Source organism: Bos grunniens, chromosome 16 (genome assembly GCF_055505025.1).
Source record: "Bos grunniens cultivar Pamir isolate PY7600 chromosome 16, Bosgru_T2T1.0, whole genome shotgun sequence".
In the NCBI taxonomy this organism is placed as follows: Eukaryota; Metazoa; Chordata; class Mammalia; order Artiodactyla; family Bovidae; genus Bos; species Bos grunniens.
Genome location: NC_141180.1, coordinates 12531059 through 12551979, shown reverse-complemented (window position 1 = coordinate 12551979; position 20921 = coordinate 12531059). Strand labels below are relative to the sequence as shown.

The 20921-nt window shown below is 45.1% G+C and overlaps 1 protein-coding gene across 7 annotated transcripts in view; it reads right to left on the bottom strand.

Moving 5' to 3' along the window:
- The window catches only part of KCNK2 (potassium two pore domain channel subfamily K member 2), a 221164-nt gene that overhangs the window by 119613 nt on the left and 80630 nt on the right, over positions 1–20921 (bottom strand). For 3 of the 7 annotated variants that reach the window (XM_086342393.1, XM_086342394.1, XM_086342396.1), the window contains exons 1-2: positions 12130–12269; positions 8365–8675 (exon numbers count right to left, since the gene is read on the bottom strand). In XM_086342393.1, coding sequence (XP_086198519.1) covers positions 8365–8675; position 12130 — 312 coding nt within the window. In that variant the 5' untranslated portion in view covers positions 12131–12269. Of the gene's footprint in view, positions 1–8364; positions 8676–11999; positions 12270–20921 lie in introns of those variants that run through there. The other 4 variants (XM_086342390.1, XM_086342391.1, XM_086342395.1 and 1 more) reach the window with 2 other exon arrangements.

Sequence of the window (20921 nt, the reverse complement as noted above, 5' to 3'; positions counted from 1 at the left end):
GCAGGCTACAGTCCATAGGTTCCAAGAGAGTCAGACGTGACTGAGCCACTAAGCACACACACATGCAAACACACACATATGTATAAAAGATGAACACATGCTGCCCTAAATGGAAGCCAAGTATTTTATATACCTGGATGCTTATACAAAATAAAATAATAGCTACCAAACCATTGTATACAGAACGGTATGAATCACGATACTATGTAGAACCATGTAGTATCACTCACTACCATATACAATCAGTATATTTTTGTGCATTTTTCATACTCCCAACTATCCTATTTGCCATTAAAAGAGAAACAGTCTCAAACATAATTGCCCCCCATTCAAACATTTTCAGTGGCTCCCATGATTAGAGACCACTTTTTACATGTTTCTTTAAAGGGTCTCTATGCAAAGAAAATGTAACCTTAGGAAGTGTGGGGGAATGGGGTGATACAGGCTGCTAAAATGAGAGAAACCTCCTTGAACTCTTAGGTTGTAAATCAATCATTCACGTAAATTCGGGATCTATTTCTTAGCAACTTCGACATGTTGAACGTTCTCCTGGGAGTTTACTATAATCTTTGTCCATCTCAACCTACACCCATTCTCCAGGTGATTTTATCCAAAGTCTTGACTTCAAATGGTTTGGGCATAAAGATGAGTTCCAAAAGGATATCTTCCTCCTGACCCTTCCCCAAAAGGCCAACACATCTCCAGCATCCCACACAACATCAACCCTTGGATGTGCTCACAGGCATCTCACGTTTAACTTGGCTGGGCTGGAATTGGCCTGAGCCGTTGGGCTACAATAACCACACAACACCGTCCCCTGGTAAAGGCATGAGACACGCCGATCAAGGCTGTCTTATAACCACGGCCTGAGGCGCTTCAGGGAGGTGAGCACCAGCTTGTCGGCATTATTTGTGGATGACAGTGTGACAGATGATTTGCACCTGGTCCCAGAGAGTCTCCTGGAAAGCGGTGCTACCGAGGCTAACGGTATGGCAAGAAAATGCCGAAGTGGCCAGCAGGGGACCGGAAACTCCAGTCAAGATGCTGTTTTGGTCTTCCTGGTCCCATGGCGTTCTAAGCATACACCAGAGGTTCTTGATCCAAGGAAAGAGTATGGACTGTGGGTGCTGCCGTACTGTGCCATGTTCCCTGACTGTTACTGGGGGTCCTATGAATCTTCTTTGGGCTTTACAGGTGGCACGAGTGGTAAAGAACCCATCTACCAATGCAAGAGACATAAGAGTTGTGGGTTCAATCCCTGGCTTGGGAAGACCCCTAGAGGAGGGCATGGCAACTCACGCCAGTATTCTTGCCTGGAGAATCCCATGGACAGAGGAGCCTGGTGGGCTACAGTCCACAGGGTCGCAAAGTGTCAGACACGACAGAAGTGACTTAGCATGCACACACGCAGGGATCTTCTTCAGTAACCAAAGTCTGTCTAAAGGACACTATCAGAGCCCAAAACTAAGCTCCCCCGGCTCTCTTCCTCATCTCAGAAAAATGAAAACTGCCTTCTCTTAGTTCTTCAGGACAAACATATTGGGGTTACCTTTAACGCCTCACCTTTGCCCTACCCATCTTGTCCGTGAGTAAGTCTCACTGGCTAGCCTTGCAAACTATATCTGGAATCTGACCATATCTTTCAACCTTTACCACAACCACCTTATTTCAAGCTCCCCTTATCCCTGATCCATCACCAGGATTATCACAGGAGCCTCAGAACTGCTTTCTCGGTTTCTGCCTTTGGCCTCCTGCAGTCTATTCTCAAGTCAGCAGCCAGAGGGATCCTGGTGAAACACACGCCAGAGAACACTCATCTGTACCAAAAGAGCCAAACTCCTGATCATCACTTACAAGGCCCTACAAGACTTGGCCCTCATTACCTGCCTGACATCCCTCTCTCCCATGCCCTCCCAGAATCCCAGCTGCTCCTCTGCACGCAAGGGACGCTCTCATCTCTGGGATATGCAGAACCCTCTGCTGAGTGTTATTCCCCAAATGGTTCCTGAGTTAATTCCTTCATTAAAAATCACCTTATCCGTGAAGCTTCTTCAGTGACCTTATCTAACATTCATCACCAGGACCATCCAACATTTCCTACCCCTCTTCACTCTTATTTTTCCCTCCTGAGACTTATCACTCCCTAACAAACTCTCTTCCCTTAGGAGAATGCAAGCTCACCCAGAGCAAGAATTTTCATGTTTTATTCTCTACTGTGTTTCAGTGGCTGGGACAATGCACATAGCAGGAATTTAATAAATACTTGTGAATGAATAAGTGATAGTAGAATTAATATAAAACAAAGTGTTTCTTTTTTTTTAAGTCTAGTCTGTTGGCATTCTAAGAAGGCAGGTAGCTCCAGGCATCCCCTGGTACCCAGCCAATGCCCTCAGTGGCACCCCTCCTCCAGAAGGAGGGGACCAGGCCTAGGATAAAGCCCACCTCCTTCATATGGAACAAGAGGCCTTGCTCTCCTCTGCCAGACTTGCTCATAATGCCGCCTGTCACACCCAGACAATCCAGTTACACCATGCCTTCTGCCTCAAACATCTGCTGATCCCCAGTCTTCCTCCAGAGAGCTCTGATTCCACAATGAAAATCCAGTTTCCCTTGCACTACTTTTCTGTGTCTTCTCCACTCTCACTGGGTGGTTAATTTCTTCCTCAGCAGCTCAGCTCCAATCCGTAAGTGCTTACCTTATGATTAAGTTCATAACAGTCTCCTCCACTGACCCTGGAGGAGAGAGGATCTTAAGAGAAGCCAAGTTATTTCCATCACTTTACTTGGCTCAATATCCAGCACAAAGGTCAACACAGTGGAAGTGCTCAATAAACGCCACTGAATGAATCCGTAAGGACAAAACTGAAAGGAGGGAACCATGCAGAGAATATAATCCCCCAACAGGAAGACTCCAAGACCTAGATCTGAGGCTACCACACGACCTACCACATGTTAAATGTGTCCGTTTCTTCACCCAAAGAGCAGATAGAATAACTTACCCACCTACCTCACAGAGGGTAGAGCTCAAATGGTAAAACAAAAGTCAAATATCCCATGAAATACTTTGTATCAATGAATAGATCAAAAATTTTTGCTCTTTTTTAAAATCTCATAACTGATTAAGCAAACACGGAAATAACTAGATCAAAACCAGGTACACCTAATATAAGAGTTTTCCAGTAGTCACGTATGGATGTGAGAGCTGGACAATAAAGAAGGCTGAGTGCTGCAAAATTGATGCTTTCGAACTGTGGTGCTGGAGCTGACTCTTGCAAGTCCCTTGAACAGCAAGGAGATCAAACCTGAATACTCTTTGGAAGGGCTGATGCTATAGCTGAAGCTCTAATATTTTGGCCACCTGATGCAAATACCTGACTCATTGCAAAAGACCCTGATGCTGGGAAAGAGTGAAGGCAGAAGGAGAAGAGGGCAACAGAGGATAAGATGGTTGGATGGCATCACCAGTTCAATGGACGTGAACCTGGGCAAACTCCAGGATGGTGAGGGACAGGGATGCCTGGTGTGCTGCAGTCCGTGGGATCGAGCAGAGCTGGACACGACTTGGCAACTGAACAACAACAGCAACCTGTAGCTCAGACAGTAAAGAATCTGCCTGCCACTCAGGAGACCCAGGTTTGACCCCTGGGTGAGAAGATCTCCAGGAGAAGAGAACGACAACCTACTCCAGTGTTCTTGCCTGAAGAATTTCATGGACAGATAAGCCTGGTAGGCTACAGTCCAAAGAGTAGGACTGAGTATCTAACACTTTCACTTTTTTTCACATATTGGAGAAGGCAATGGCACCCCACTCCAGTACTCTTGCCTGGAAAATCCCATGGATGGAGGAGCCTGGTAAGCTGCAGTCCATGGGGTCGCTAAGAGTCGGACACGACTGAGCGACTTCACTTTCACTTTTCACTTTCATGCATTGGAGAAGGAAATGGCAACCCACTCCAGTGTTCTTGCCTGGAGAATCCCAGGGACAGAGGAGCCTAGTGGGCTGCCATCTATGGGGTGGCACAGAGTTGGACACGACTGAAGTGACTTAAAAGCAATATAACTATGCCTCTACGGGCTTACAACATTCAAACAGGAGTAAACCAGCAAGTGTTGTCCAAAAAGAATATTAAAATACAGGTTATATATTCTCTATGTATATGGAGAGAAAGCTATGCTATTGAATATAAATCATTGCATATAGAGGACTATAATTTGATATTCATTACACTTTACTAAATAAAATGATAGAAAACTTTGCAGCAAACTTTAATGCTTATTACCTGTTTTTAGAGGCAGTAAATTTAAGAACAAAAAGCACAGGCTCTGGAGTCTGTCCATTTAGCTTTGAATAACAGTACAGTCTGACTTTTAGAAAATTAGCTCCTTCTGATTCAGTTTCACATAAGTTAAATATACATAATAAAGCACATTCCTCATAGAGTTGTTTAAGAGAATTAAAAGAGATAACACATATAAAGAGTTAGAACATTGCCTTGCACATAGAAATTACTCATTAAATTTTGGCTATTATTAATGTATTCATGACTCTTAAAATTTAAAGATGTTTTCATATATTTTTCTGTACTGACATCAAACTAACAAATGTAAAGAAAGTTGAAAAATCAAAGTTTTCAAAGTATTTCATCCCAGAAAAGATCTCTTTGTCTTGATATCTCTGCCGCCACCTCAATCTTGCCTTAGAGGGCCTGTGCCAAAAACAGCACTTAGATGGAACACACATGTTGGGAATCAAAAGAGAAGAAGAAATTGCTCTCATGTGCCTTAAGGCTGCATTCCCCTATCTCCCCTTCCCGCCCTGCCCCCAAACGTAAGCTACCCTGTGACACAACCGCAGCATGGAATGAGGTTGCAACTGCCCACTCAGACGTGTAATTAATAGTAAAAAAAAAAAAAAAAAAAGGCAGAGACATCACTTTGCTGACAAAGGTCCATTTGGTCAAAGATACTGTTTTTCCAGTGGTCATGTATGGATGTGAGAGTTGGACCATAAAGAAGGCTGAGCCCCGAAGAAATGATGCTTTTGAACTGTGGTATTGGAGAAGACTCTTGAGAGTCCCTTGGACTGCAAGGAAATCCAACCAGTTCATCCTAAAGGAAATCAATCCTGAATATTCATTGGAAGGATTGATGCTGAAGCTGAAGTCCCAATACTTTGCCACTTGATGTAGAGTCGACTCATTGCAAAAGACCCTGATGCTGGGAAAGATTGAGGGCAGGAGCAGAAGTGAGTGACAGGGGATGCGATGGTTGGATGGCATCACTGACTGAATGGACATGGCTTTGAGCAACCTCCGGGAGATAGTGAAGGTCAGGGAAGCCTGGCATACTGCAGTTCATGGGGTGACAAAGAGTCAGACATGACTTAGTGACTGAACAATAACAACAAAGATTAGGTTAATGTAGGTAACCTAAGGTTAACTGAGGCGGGTCTTACTGTCTTACTATCCACTTCCTCCTCCTTGCCCACTCATCACAAAAAGAATCCAGAGTTCCTTCTCTATCAGCACGAGGCCTGAACTTCTAACATCACCTGATTCACCCTCAGCACTGAAAGCCATGAAAGAGTGCAGACTCTGAGGAATAAAACCAGATCTGAAGACCTGAACTTTGATCCTAGTGATACTGTCGGAGTGAGTCAGTGGGGCTTTCTCTGTGTTAAGTTTCCTAATCCGTAGTGCTGCAATACTACTGCTAATATGACTACTCATGAGGCTCTAAGGCAGGAGTAAAAGGGGAAACAAACATGGGGAAAACACTTGGAAATTTATGAGAATCACACAAATGAAATGTAATTCTAATATATGATTCCTGGCTCATTCGCTTTCCTCCCTATTTAGACACTGATCTTGACCCTTGGAGCCATGCCATTACAAAGATTTCTCTGATAAGAAGAAGTTATATTCAAAGAGAGAAAAATAATTTATTTAAACCACAGGGTTAGAAAGGTGATGGCTATGACTATAAATAACAGGTAACCTCTGCATTTAAAAGTACTGACTAAGCACCAAAATCCTTAAGATTTTTTGAGAAGCAAAAATACTCAATCAGCAGTGAATATCAATAAGGCTAAAATGGATTGCCTGTGGATAGCAGAAAGAAATAAAAATTAGGTCATAGACTGAGCTCCATTTGTGTTTATTCCAAAAACAATGTAACATTTTCTTTTTCTGCCAAAGACAATCTCTCTGGAGAAGGTAAGAATGCAACTACCTGAAACAGATGCTTCCACCCAATTAAAGGATAAGCAGGGAAGGAAAAGTCACAACAGGAGCAAACAAACCTAACACTTCTTGAGCACCTCAATGCCTTACATGGATTATCTCGTTACTCCTCACAGCAGCCTGTTTGATAGCTCTTCTTCCTTCATTCTAGATAGATTAAGGATTAGAGAGGAAAATTACTTGTTCAAGATAACACCTCTAGTAAAGTACTCAAATGGAGTTTAAAACATCTTGCTTCGAAGTCACTTCAGTTATGTCCGACTCTATGCGACCCCATAGATGGCAGCCCACCAGGCTCCCCCATCCCTGGGATTCTCCAGGCAAGAACACTGGAGTGGGTTGCCATTTCCTTCTCCAATGCATGAAAGTGAAAAGTGAAAGTGAAGTCGCTCAGTCATGCCCAACCCTCAGCGACCCCATGGACTGCAGCCTACCAGGCTCCTCCCTCCATGGGATTTTCCAGGCAAGAGTACTGGAGTGGGGTGCCATTGCCGTCTCCTTAAAACATCTTATCCAATCCCAAAGTTTAGATTTTTATCACAACTTCATGTTCCCTCTGCCAAAATAACCAGGAACTCTTCTAAAACTCAAGGGAAGTGGGGATTCTTCAAAGATTTTTAGTACTGCTACGGATGATATGCACCAATCAAGAGTGAAGTGGAAATGATCTTATGCAGGAATAGGAAATGGGATGGTTGAATCAATATTATCTGGCAGGTACATTGTCAATACTGAAAATGGCGCCATCATCTACAAATAGTAGGGAATTCAGTATCTAGTGGCTAAAGAACCTTTCCAAAATTTAAGTCCAACAGATGAGATGCAGAAGTGCTGAATGTGGTAGATGAGGATAAGAGCATACTAGCTTTCATAGCTTTTAACAAAACTTGAATGAGAACTTGTGTGTGTATTCTATAAATAGGGGGATAAAAGACAGAAGTAACATTTGGGGATCCATGGCAAGAGGGAATATGAGAAGAAAGGCCGTAGAGCAAGAAACTGGGTAAAAAATCACTAATAATTTCTTCCCGCAATCGATTATCCCAGCTCACTCAAATGACATAAAAAACCAAACATAACATAAGGAAGAAACTGCTCAGTTGATGACTCACAGAATGGTTTTCAACCTCATTTGACTTAAAACTGGTAAGAAAAGTAGGCTCCATAGAAAAATGAATATATATATATAATTAAAATGTGTTCAACTATCAGTCAGATCTCTCCTTGAAATAAAATTCTAGGGTTTTCATCTTGACCAAGATTCTTGGTTGGACCAATGTATTCTTTTAAACAAAAGAAATCTACAACAAAAATATAGCCATCTCCAAGGCATCTAACTGAAATTTTTACATCATTTTGGGATTAACATTTTTTTGAAAAAAAAAAAAAGTTTTTCCATAAGGATACTACTCTGCCATTATAGAGTACATTAAAACTAAATTACTTTTTATTCAAAAACTCCATTTTTCTGTGTTAGTAGTAAATTGCTTTTAGTTGGGGTTCAGAGAAGCAATGATTAATCACTTCTGCACAGACACCTAAAAAGGCCAGTTACTGGAGTTATACTTTGGTTAGATTAAAGAAGTGAGCTATGGCTTGTTAACCATGAGGGGTACCCACCTGAAGCGGGTCACACCACAAACCCATCTTTTCTTCCCTATGACGGCCAGTGCCACAATTATTGCACTTTCCCCACCTCGTACTTTCCCTTCATTTGTCACAGCCAAGTTTCTCAGCCGGCAAGGGTCCTCTCAACTTGAGGGCCTCCAGCAGGGTGACCCCACGTGCACGGGTGTTCACTGGCAGTTCCAAGACAAGGCAAACAGAAAGAAGGGAGGTGACACAGGAAAGAAGCAGAGAAATACAAGGGCAGGAGGGGATGAGAAGGAGCAGCGAGCCGGAGAAATAAAGGAGAAGGTAAACGAGAAGGAGAAGAGACGACAAAGGCAGGAAAAGAGGGAGGCGGCACAATAACAAGAAAAAGAAACCAAAGCGGTCCAGGCTAAGGGGAAGAGCGGAAGAGGACCCCGCGGGCACATGGACGGCCAAATGCTGAGTTACTGCCTCTTCTTACCTGTCCTCCCCACAGGGAAAACGGAGTAACAACTCCTGGGCGCCTTACCTGGATGAGTTCGTCCAGCTCGGTTGAATTGACACAGGCGTGTTGGGAAATAAACGTCTGCTTCTGGATCACGATGGTGGTCCGCTGGGAAATCTCGTGAGGCTGCTCCAAGGCTTTGAACACGGTGGCTCCGATGATGAGATAGAGGACGACCACCAGGAAAATCGTGGAGACCGTCTTCCATTTCATAACATTGATGGTCGTGTCACTCTCCACCCGGGAAGCTAGCACGGTGGGTTTGGTGGAGAAGGAGAGCCTGGGTTTGGAGTTCTGAGCAGCAGACTTAGGATCCAGCAAATCAGGGGCCGCCACTGCCAACAACAGAGAAGGGAGGTTAGAGGGGTCAGCAAAAGTGGTCTGGATTCCACCTGCTATCCTGGTGAGAGCTCCAGAGCCTAAAGCAGAAGTGTGCCCATGAGGTTGCATCCAGGACCATATATGAGGTTCAGGGAGAAGGGGGTGGGTCTCAGCTCTCTGCTGCTATTGGGGTTTCCAATAGGAGGAGGAAAAAGCCAGGAGGTGGACCAAGAACCTTAAAAAAAATGAACAAAAGAATGCCTGCAGTCTTCCTAATTAATTTAAAAATTTATACCTGTCCAACACGCTAGTGAACACATTTGCAGAACTCCTAAGAGTTGATGGTACTAAACTAGATATCTGAATGCTCATAAAGAAGGCTAATGTATTATTCCTGTTCTCAATAACACTCTATATCACAAGCAAATTATCTAAAAATTCATTACAATAAAGGAGCTGTATTATAAGTGAATTTGCACTCCAGACATTGTTGCTCGAAGTAAAACATTAGTAATTATCTGGTAAAATGTGATAGCAAATAAACCACTCAATAGCTCTATCATTTCTTTTTGCCCGCGTCCAAGGTGGGCTCATGATTAAGTATTCTCTGTATTTTGTTATTCAATCTCTGATATCTTGAAAAAAGAAAAACAAAAGTATTGTCACCCATTCTGGCTCAGTCACAGGTGAAGCCAAGAGATGACATGTTCTTTCCATTTTAACAGTGAACATTATCAAGGAAAAAAAATGAAAACCTTGTCTCACACCTTAGACCTCCATGCTCTGTATAAAGCTAATTGCTCCATTAGAGTGGATTTATGCGTTCTCTTACAAATTCCCATATACTCTGAGGTGACTCTAAATCCATTTATTATTTATCTCAGCTGTTCCAAAATATCATTAATGGATTTATTTTTAGAAAATTCAAGAGATACTAGACTTCAACTTGCTAAACGGAAAATAAACCATTTACTACAGAGTATTTGACTGGAAAGGTAACGCTGAACCAAAAGGGGTAACAGAATGGCTGAAAGAGGGGACACTTCAAAATATCCTTAACTTGGACAGAATAATTGATTCACCATCCATAATTCTTACAAATATAAGTAAAATTACTTTGTTGTTGTTTAGTTGCTAAGTCATGTATGACTTTTTTCAACCCCATGGCCGGTCAGGCCCCTCTGTCCATGGGATTTCCCAGGCAAGAATACTGGAATTTCCTTCTCCAGAGGATCTTCCCAACCCAGGGATTGAATCCACATCTCTTACATTGGCAGGTGGATTCTTTACTGCCGAGCCATGAGGGAAGCCCAAAATTACTTTGGTGTTTAATAAAATTATAACCTAATCTGAATAACACTTTTCAGGTAAGTACATAAGAAATACCTATGTAATTGCACCCAAACATCATACAGGTACCTGAAATTACTTGAAAATAAGAAGGGAATAAGGAGTGTCATCACCGACTCGGTGGACATGAGTTTGAGTGAACTCCAGGAGTTGGTGATGGACAGGGAGGCCTGGTGTGCTGCAATTCATGGAGTCGCAAAGAGTCGGACACGACTAAGAGACTGAACTGAACTGAACTGAACTGAAGGAGTGTCAATTTTCACATGACTACATACTCTGCCCTCTTGTCTACCACTGTGAGTTAAATGTAGGACTGCCACAGTTGGAGTTCATAAAATAAATCATCTGTTGCCCATCAGAAAGAAGCTTTGCAAACAAAGCTATGTGAAGCACCAGACCTAAGTAAGGAGTGTTGTGTAATGATGGCAGGTAACAGAGTGCTCCTCAATCAGCATAACTCTGAATGATTCTGACTTTGAAGGGAAGTCAGCCCCCTGATGAAGTAACTATAGCCTGGGCTCCAAGTGGGGATTCCACGTAAGTACAGGTCATTTCAGCAGTTTCAAATGGTTCAACCTGCTACGCACAGATATGTACACATTTTCCTCCTGATACAGTCACCTGCTTCAAATAAAACCACAAATTAGCAGACACCTTTTAACACGTGATATTCATAAAGGAAACTTCATCTCAAATAAGCACTGGAAATGTGTTTCATGGCTACAGTCCATGGGGTCTGGACTGTAGACCACAGAGTCCAACACGACTGATTAACTAAGCACGGCACAGCACGTGTTCAAGGCTTTAATTTTTTGAAAATTTTAATAGAAATGTTGATAACAGCTGAAATTACTGTCATCTGCTGTCTAGCCACCTCACCCCACCTCCAAGCTGCTTAGTGAGTCTCAGTGAAAAATAAAGGTCATCATCTAAAATTAAGCCATCTTTGGAACAAAAATAACAGAAAATCACTCAGAAACTCCACATTATCTCTCTGAAGGAAGCTGTCCAAGCCTTTCCTCCCCAGTTCTCTGTGCTCTCTTCTCATCTTTCTGATTTTTCCCATCACTGATTTCTTGTCTGCAGCACTGGAAAACACCAAGACCATTTACCTTGATGCTCCCAAATCCCAACCTAAATTGCAATGCCAAACTAAGATATTATATGATTAGGGGGAAAAGGAAGAGATTTTTTTTTTTTTTAAAGACTGTGTGTGTACTGTGTGTATTATTAAGCTAAAACATTTCCTGGTGTATTTTAATTCTTTTAAGTTATTGCTTTTTCTTTTTAATTAGCAGAAATATATATAATGCACATTTGGCAGACAGAATGGGCAGAACCTGGTGAAACACCAAAATAAAAAACAACAGTCTTTCTGCACGAATATGGGGAACCCTCTGGGTTTCCATCTCCATGTCGTTTGATGTATGATCATGAAGAGAAGCTCCTTAGAATAAGGAATCAAAGATTCACCCCTTCCACACACTCTGGGCACCATCACGCCCTCCCTTCTCTGCCTGCAGCACCTCACAGCCTCCGCTTAATCCTAGCCTCTCATCCGCACCCACGTCTGTCTTCTTCGCTCCTGGCCACAACTGACGACTCAATTCCAGGAGAAATGGGCTTTTTCCAGCACCACTGCCTATGCCACCGCGCTGTGGGCAACAGGTGTGACCAGGGTCACCCGTCGGGCGACTCCCAAGAGCTGACCCTCCTCCTTCGGAAACTCCCCTAAGTGTCCCAAACCTATACCCAAGACAGATGCAAAACGCCCAGGCACCCGCGGGAGAGTGGGGAGAAGCAGCCAGGAGTCGATCCGGGGATAGATTTGCCTCCAACCCCAGACTGGGATCCAACACCTTGGACGGGAAACGAAAGGTGGAAAACGTCCGCGTGCTGCCAGCGGGGCTTTTGCAACCCTCCCGGGACTGGCTGGGACGGAAAACGCGCGGCGGGAGATGGGGAGGGGGGGTACCCGGGGGTCTCACCTCCTGCTCTATAGCCGGCTCTCTCCCGCGAGGCGCTGGGAAGCATGAGGCATGCAGCATTCACAATTTTTTTTTTTTTTTGAAAAAGACGGACTTGAAGCTTTTACAAACAACACGCCATTGTACTCACTTCTTATTCAGAGACGGGCTGCGCGCTCCGAGCTGCACAGGCAGGCATTTTTTTCCCCCGGCTTTGTTTTACAAGGTGGGGAGAGCCAGGGCTGGACGCGGGGAGGGAGGAGGGGAGCGTGAGAAGACACGGAATCGCGGGAAGGAGGGGACACCCGCGGGCCGGGCAGAGGGCGAGGCCGAGGCCAAGTTGGGCTGGGGCGCCGCCGCCCCCGCGCGCGCCTGCGGCCGGGCCCGGGTCACCCGGAGAGCGCGGGCGACCCGGGTCCCGCGCCGGCCCGCAGCCGCCGCCGCCGCCGCGCGCTCCGCCCCGGGCTGCGCGCTGGCCCGGCCCCGGCGCGGCGCGGCGCGGGGGCGGTGGGTGCAGCCCGAGCGGCCGTGCGCCCCGGCGTCTTTGTGCGCGAGCCTCGCTCAGCCCCTCTTCGCATGTCTTTGTGCGTCTCCCCGGCAGAGCCCTCGGCGCCCCGGGGGCGAAGGTGGGGGTGGCACGGTCTGGGAGCGCCTGGCGCCCTCCAGCTCGCAGCTCGGCCGGCCACCGCCGCTCTCCCTTCCAGGCTCGCTCCTTTCCCTCCTTTCGGAACTCCCTCCCCCTGGGCTCCCCGCCCCCCCTTCCCCGTCCGTCTCACCGCCTGGGCTCGCCTCCCCGCCAGCCCTGCGAGCCCAACCCTCGCCTCGTCTCCCCTGGCTCTTCCGAGGCCCCCTCAATCCGCGTCCCTGCCTGCGGGCCCAGCCCTTGGGTTCACCTGCTGCCTCTTCTCTCGGACCGGTCCGCTAACCCTGCCCCCTCTCTACATCCTCACTCACGCTCTCGGGTACCCGGCTCCAACCTGTCTCCTTCCAGGTCGGGTTGCAAGGTGTGGGACCGAGCTTTGGGGAGCGGGGTCCTGGACTCCAGCACGTGGGCATCCTCCCCTCCCTCCCCCACTAGGGCTGTACAGAAACGTACCCCCTGAGATCCCTGGAGCGGGGGCAGTAATAAGGATGCTGATTTCTTCCAGCCCGCACCTGGGGAAGGTTTATCAAGCCCCAGCGACCTCCACCCACCATCTTCCAGGGTGCTGGACCTGGGCAACTAGCTTTTGTCAGCACAACGTTGATCGAATAGGGGAAGGCACCGGGAGCCAGGATGAAGACATTTAGGGATGCAAAGGAAATGAAAGAAAAATCCATTTGGTTCTCAGGGCAAAACCTCTTTGGCTGGGCACAGAGGTAGCGAATGTGGTCGGTGGGGACCCCCGGACCTCAGTCTGAACTCGGTGCTCGGCGCGCACCTCCGCACTCGGATCCCAGCTTGTCAGGAACCTAGACGCCTCCCAGACTGGCACACCGCCGCGCTGGGGCAGCTGGACTCTCGGCAATCGGGGCGGGGGCGGGAACCGAACCCTCACGAGAGCGGGCAGAAAGTGGGCAGAGGCCCGGCTGCAGCTGTGATGGACGAGTCTTCTCGCCGCACACAGGCTGTAACGGAACTTCAGCCGGTTTGTAAACTCTTTCCTCCTTCCCACTTGCGCAGCGGGAATCCCCTGCTGACCTCCGCCCTCCCACCTCCAGCGCTGTGAGAGAGTTTATCTTCCAGAACCGCTGCTCGGTCAGATTGGAGCATCTCCCCAGGGACCAGAAGCTATAGACGTGAAGGAGAGAAGGTAAAGCTGAAAGGCTCTGGATTGAAAAAAGAACGCTATATGCGAGGCTGTGGCCGTCAACGATTTGAAATGCCAAATTACTTTTTAAATTTCAGAATAGACTCAGCCGGCTGTCTCCTTTCTCCTATTAAAAATATTTCCCTTATTAGGAATTCCTTCCTGCTGGAATTGAAATGGTGTTCTCGACTTCTGCTCTCAATAATAAAATAATCGGATGTCCTTTGTAAAATGTGAATCTAATCCTCTCACTCGCCAACGTAAAACCCTTTCAGACTCTCTTGGTCCCCCGTAAGGAGCTTCCTGGTCTGGCTTCTTTTTCTCATTCCTGGCCTCTGCATATTGTCACCTTCCCTCACACACCTTCCCCAGTCCTCTCCCCAACTTTACATGACTAAGATCCTGCATCAGTATGGTTCTCCAGAGAAACAGAACAAATAAGATGTGTGTGTGTGTGTGTGTGTGTGTGTGTGTGTGAATTTTATTTTGGCATACACAACTATGGGGGCTGCCAGGTCCATGTGAAATCTCTAGGATAATTCTGGAAAATCAGGCAAGAGTTGATGCTTCGGTCTTGAATTTCCTCTTTTCTGGAAAACCTTAGTTGTGCCCTACCCACATCGTCAAGGGTAATCTTTCCTTAAAGTCTACTGATTGTAGATGTTAACCATATCTACAACATACCTCCACAGCAACACCCAGGCAAGTATTTGATGAAATAGCTGGGTGATATAGCCTAGCCAGGGGGTTCCCTGGTAGCTCAGTCTGTAAAGAATTCACCTGCAATGCAGGAGACTGCCTGCAATGCAGGACACCCAGGTTCTATCCCTGGGTGGGAAAGATACCCCAGAGGAGGAAATGGCAACTCACTCCAGTATTGTTGCCTGGAGAATCCCATGGACAGAGAAGCCTAACAGTCCATGATGTCCCAAGAGTCAGAAACATGATTTAGCGGCTAAACCACCACCACCATGGCCTAGCCAAGTTGACACATCAAACTAACCGTCACAGGTATTATTCTCCAGATCACCCAGCTGTTGAAGCTTCTCCTGAATCCTAGTCTGGTGTCTCACTTCTGCTTCTGTTTGTGCACCTGTCACACTGTGTTGTGCTGCTTTAACCAGACTGTAAACTCAGTTCAATAAGCTCAGTTCCTTAACCAGACTGTAAGCTCAGTTGAATATTCATTGGAAGGACCGGTGCTGAAACTCCAATACACTGGCCACGTTATGCTAAGAACTGACTCATTGGAAAAGACCCTGATGCTGGGAAAGATTGAAGGTGGGAGGAGAAGGGGACGACAGAGGATGAGATGGTTGGATGGCATCACTGACTCAATGGACATGAGTTTGAGCAAGCTTTGGGAGTTGGTGATGGACAGGGAAGACTGGCACGCTGCAGTCCATGGGGTCACAAAGAGTCGGACATGATTCAATGATTGAACTGATTGAAGTTCAGTTAGGATATAAACCATGGCTCTATGTTCCCCATAGTATCAACAGTAACCAGTGACTACAGATAAATAGATGTTTGATAAACATATGAATGAAAGTGTGATTGCAGACATCATTTACCTGACCTCCTTCTAGGTTTTTGGGACTAGGTATCTTACATTTATGGAAAATGAAATGAATTCACTTCAGAATCATTTTCTACCCTATTATAGGCTTCTTGTTCTCCTAGTAAAATGATCCTAAACACTTTGCATATCCTTTTTTTTTTTTAACTTTTCCCCTTTTAATTAACAACTTGATGGTTCTTTTCTGTTGCATTTGGGTCTTTTGCAAATTTAGCCACACCTTGCCAAGCACTAGTCCTCTGTCCAGTCGGCTCATGCTTACTAAAGTGGGAGATTAACTCATAGTTTAAATCTGCCTGTGGGGACTTCACTGGTGGTCCAGTGGTAAAGAATCCACCTTGCAATGCAAGAGAAGCAGTTCAATCCCTGGTGAGGGGACTAAGAGCCCACATGCTGTGGAGCAACTAAGCCCAGGTACTGCACTGCAGCTACTGAGCCCATGCACTCTGGGGTCTGTGGACTACAGCTAGAGAGTCCATGTGCCGTAACAAAAGACTGAATAATGTAGTGAAGATCCCGCCTGCTGCAACTAAGACCAGATGATGCCAAATAAGTAAATAAATATTTTAAATAATAAAAATAAATAAATTTGCCTATGTAGTGCCTCCCTTACTCATGGGATGTAAGACTCACCACCAGTCCCAAATGTTGATTGGCCATTTTCCCTTCTCTCAACTCATGTGCTGCAGTGGTCTTTCAGGTCCCCTTTGCATATTCTCCACACACATACACACACGCACACACACACACACACACACACTTACACACACACACATATATATAGGGCTGGGGGTAGGGGGCCACAGATTTAACTTACAGAAAGATTAAATTAAAATTTTAAAAACAAACAAAATTTCAAACTTTGACATTAGTAGGAATCATTCCAACAAGCTAGCCTCACCTCACAAATAATTCAAAAGAACCAAGAAACTTGTCTCCACACTGACGCTAGCCCCACACAGTCCCTCAGTTAAAGCCTCCTACTTCTTTAAGAGCTTTCTTGTGCTTACTCACCATGTTTGAGATAAAAGGAAAAAAGGGGAATAGACCAGCTTGTGTATCATTGCAACTCGAGAAACAAGGAAATGAGATGGTTTATCCTGTTTAATTTTACGTCTGCATTTCAGGGCATATAAATCCCATCAAAGGTGGTTTAGAAAGACTAGACGGACTCTATTTCTTTCATGCTCCCAGACCCAGGCTACTCAACACCTGCTAACTTTATTTTACTGGGTGGGAAACCCTGAAATACATAATAAAAATTCTGCACCCCAAATTCCATACTCCCCTTATTCCAGTGCTTTCAGATTCTGTTGTGCTCAACCAGCAGCAAGAAATCTACACTACTTCACTTTCACGTTTAATTTCCTTTTTGACCTTGCCCTACTCAAAGATAAAACAAAAAGCAAAACAAAGCATGCCACTGACTTTTCCATAGTTCCATTCAGACCTGGAATTTTCCAATCAAGGTCACTTCTGTAAGTATCCTAACTCTGCCACTTGTGAACAATGTGAATTTGAGGGAGTCCTTCTCTCTCTCTGACCATCAGTTCCCTCATCCACAAAATAAGAATACTACACTGAACTTGCAAGAGATTGTTGTAAGAACTAAACACATATATATGTTTAACATTACAGGTCCTCAAAAAAATTTCATTCTCTCTTGTGCTTGACCTAACCCAATGAATCGGGGGCTCCCGGCCGAACAAGACCACCAACAAATCTCAACTCTGTAATAAATCTCGTCATCTATTTAATCCTTTGGAGAACACAGTTGCACAGGTCTAAGATGAGGGAAATGCATTATGTTTATCAAATATCTATTGAGTACCTACAAGGAACCAAACAGAAGCTCTGTGGCTAGATCAAGGCTACTGCTTTCATTAGCTTATGGTCTGGAGGGGGAAGGTGCCAAATAAACCTAGAATGAAAATTCTGATAAGCGCAATAAATAGAAGGTAGGGAGTACAATGAGCGTACCTAACGCTGGACGGCCCAGGAAGGCCTGTAAAAAGTGACATCACAATTGGGCCCTGATGGTGAGCAAGGGCAGAGAAGGGGAGACATAATGCAAGGAAAGAGCTTCCTCAGCAGAATGTGAAGCTTGTGGCCCTTCCTTGTGGAGGAAAGAAGCTTGGAGAATGTGGGGAGCTCAGAGAGGAAGACTGGCGGCAGACAGTGGTCAAGCTAAAGAGGCAGGCAGAGACCAGGTCATAACGCCTTGGATTTTAATTACTGGAACTGATGAATTTTCATCTAACTTCATCAGATGGCATTTGAAAGAAATCACTCTGGTTGCTACACGGGGAATAGACAGAAGATGGACAAAAATGGAAACATGTACCCAGGGAGTTAGATGCTCTTGCTTAGTCCAGATGAGAACTTCGTGGTGACTTGGATGGGAGTGGAAGAGAGGATAAGAGAGGTGGCATCAGTAGATCAACTGGACCCTGTGATCCCCAGCATGTGGGGAGAAAACGCTGGGGGAGAGCGTGGCCATTATCCAAGAGATTCTAGTTCATGCAAACTCAGAGGATTCGACACGTATAGGCAGTATTTCCGTGAAATGCCTGCCTGATATGGTCCCTCCAGGGTCACTTACCTTCCCGGCTAACGGCTGTTATGTTTCTTGTGGAACTCACCCCGATTGAAGGTGCTGTGTGTGTCCTGGGCCTCAGTAACATAATCCCGATTCCTTGGTCTTTCAGTTGATTCAGGCACAGGCCTATAGCCCACTCAGTCAATGGAACCTATGCCAGGATTTCCAAGGAAAGAGACTTTCCTGCTATACCTCTCACCTTGAACCTGAAGGTTTGGGAAACTATTATGCCAGCAAGAGAAGAGAAGTTACCCAAGAATGAAGCCAGTAAAGATCAGATAAAACCAAAATGACCGGGTCCTGGTGACAACATTTGATCAGTTCCCTGTATCAAACTACACCATAAGCCACACACGTTTTCTTTTTGTATGAGCCAGTTGGTCTTGAGATTTCTGATACTAGAAAGCCCTAATCAAAACATTATAAAGCAAGGAACTGGAGGAAGAGAGAAATAATTTACCTGTATGGGGATGTCTAAGTTGACCCCCAATGATTCCTGCCTGCTGGTATTCATGCCTTGCACTAAACCCATCCCCCTCAAATGTGGGCTACCAATGAACAAAATGCAGTGTAACCAATGGGATGTCTCTTCCCACGTTAGGTTATAAAAAGACTGTGGCTTCCCACCTGTGCATGCCCTCTTACCCTTGGGTAAGGGTCTTGGATCTTTCCTTCTGGTGGCAGCCAGCTTCCATGTCATAAGGGAGAGGAGAGGCGTGGGTGAACCTGAAAGTGAGTCTCCTATGCTCTTCTAACAGCCACGTAAGTGAGCTTGGAGGCTGATCCCTCTCCCTTCGAGTCAGGAGATCGCCATAGTCATAGATAAGACCTCTTGAGAGTACAGCCTCTGGAGAGACCCTCAATCACAACTACTCAAGTAAGTTCCTTCCAAATTCTTAAGCCTCAAAAACTGTGAGATCACCTAGGGGAAAAATAGGCAGAACACTCTTTGACATAAATTACAGCAGTACTTTTTTTGGGGGAGGATCCATCTCCTAGATTAATGGAAATGAAAACCAAAATAAACAAATGATGAAACTTAAAAAGCTTTTGCATAACAAAAGAAGCCATAAATAAAATGAGCAGACAACCTACAGAATGGGAGAAAATATTTGCAAAATTAGATGACCAACAAGGGATTAATTTCCAAAATACACAAACAGCACATATATACATACACATAAGCATATTAATCTATATCAATATATAACAATTATTTTGCTGTATACCTGAAACTAATACAACACTGTACATCAATTATACTTCAATTGAAAACATTAAAAAACAAAACAAAACTACGAGACCATAAATGTTTCTTTGTTTTCAGGTGCTAAGTTTTGGGATAATTCTCCATGCAGCAACAGATAGTAATACAACCCCTAAGAGTTAAATTCCAAGTAAGCTGTGAAGTATCAGTCAGACCTGAGTCGTGCAAGTTACTTTAAGAAGGCAATTCCTCAAAAGCCAAAGTGAGGCTTCCCTGGTGGCTCAGTTGATAAAGAATCCATCTGCCAATGCAGGAAACATGAGTTCAATCCCTAATCCAGGAAGATCCCACATGCTCAGAGCAATTAAGCCCATGTACCACAACTATTGAACCTGTGTCTAGGGGCCAGAAGCCGCAACTATTGAAACCTACCCCCCCAGAGCCTGTGCTCTGCAGCAAGAGAAGCCACTGCAATGAGAAGCCAGCACATCCCAGCTAGAGAGCCACCCCCTCTCACCACAACTAGAGAAAAGCCCAGGGAGCAAGGAAGACCCAGCACAACCATAAATAAATAGCAATTTTTAAAAAACGCCAAAATGTATTGATTTTGAAATGTTCATAAGCCTAAAATTCAAATATGTTGATCAGAAGGGAAGTTGGACATTATTAGGAGAAGAGCAAAGAAAGCAAAGAGGTAGATGTGGGCAGTGCCCATACATGCATTGTCTCGAGCAGTAGGTCTCAGGCTGGAGTGAACGTCAGAATCACCTGGAGTGCGTCTAAAACACAGATTGCTGAGCATGGCCCCTGAGTTTCCGGTGTCTTTTGTGTGTGGGGAGGGTGTGCTGAGAATTGGCACGAATAACAAGTTCCCAGGTGATGCCGACACTGCTAGTCCAGGGAGCATGCTAAGAGAATCCTGGAGGAAAAGCAGGATTTGGGTTCACTCTACTGGCACTCACCGTCACAGAGGCGGTTTCTGCAGTGGTAAGAAATTGGGCGAGATGACAACTCAGGCCCTCTGCCCGTGGTTGGCGAATCACGCCGGGCACTGGCACATATCACCGTTCACTCTCACTGTTAAGCACCTCTGTGTATCAGAAGAGGCTTCCCTGGTGGCTCAGCGGTAAAGAATCTGTCTGCAATGCAGGAGACCAGGGTTCGATCCCTGGGTCAGGAAGAACTCCTGGAGGACAACAGCAATCCACTCCAGTATTCTTGCCTGGAGAATCCCATGAACAGAAGAGCCTGGCAGGCTACAGTCCTTGGGGTTGCAGAGAGCTGGACATGACTGAAGTGACTGAGCACGCATGCACATGTATCAGAAAGGCATTTTTCTAATACTTGGGGACATACTGTAGGAAAAAAGACACACCAAATCTCTCTAATCATGGAGTCAAAATAAGGAAAGAATCACACCAGTGAAACCATGTCTGTGTCTATTGGGAAAATATCATCAAGTTACTGAGGGGGTTTCAGATTAAAGTACCTCACCCTAAAAAATGAAAAAAAAATGTCATTTTTTTCATTAAATTTTGCAAAATTTATCAAGAGGTTCATTTTGCAAAAATTAAAGTCACTCTAAAATATATGACACTCAGCAATATTTTTAATGGCTTTATATATTTGCTTACTTTAAACACCTATACACAAAAATATGAAGAATGATAAGATTTTAAAATGTAAACAAGACTGTCTCTTATAATGGCAATTCTTAGTCCCATGCGATTTCTTTTCAGTTTTGAAAATTTATGTAAGTCAAAACACC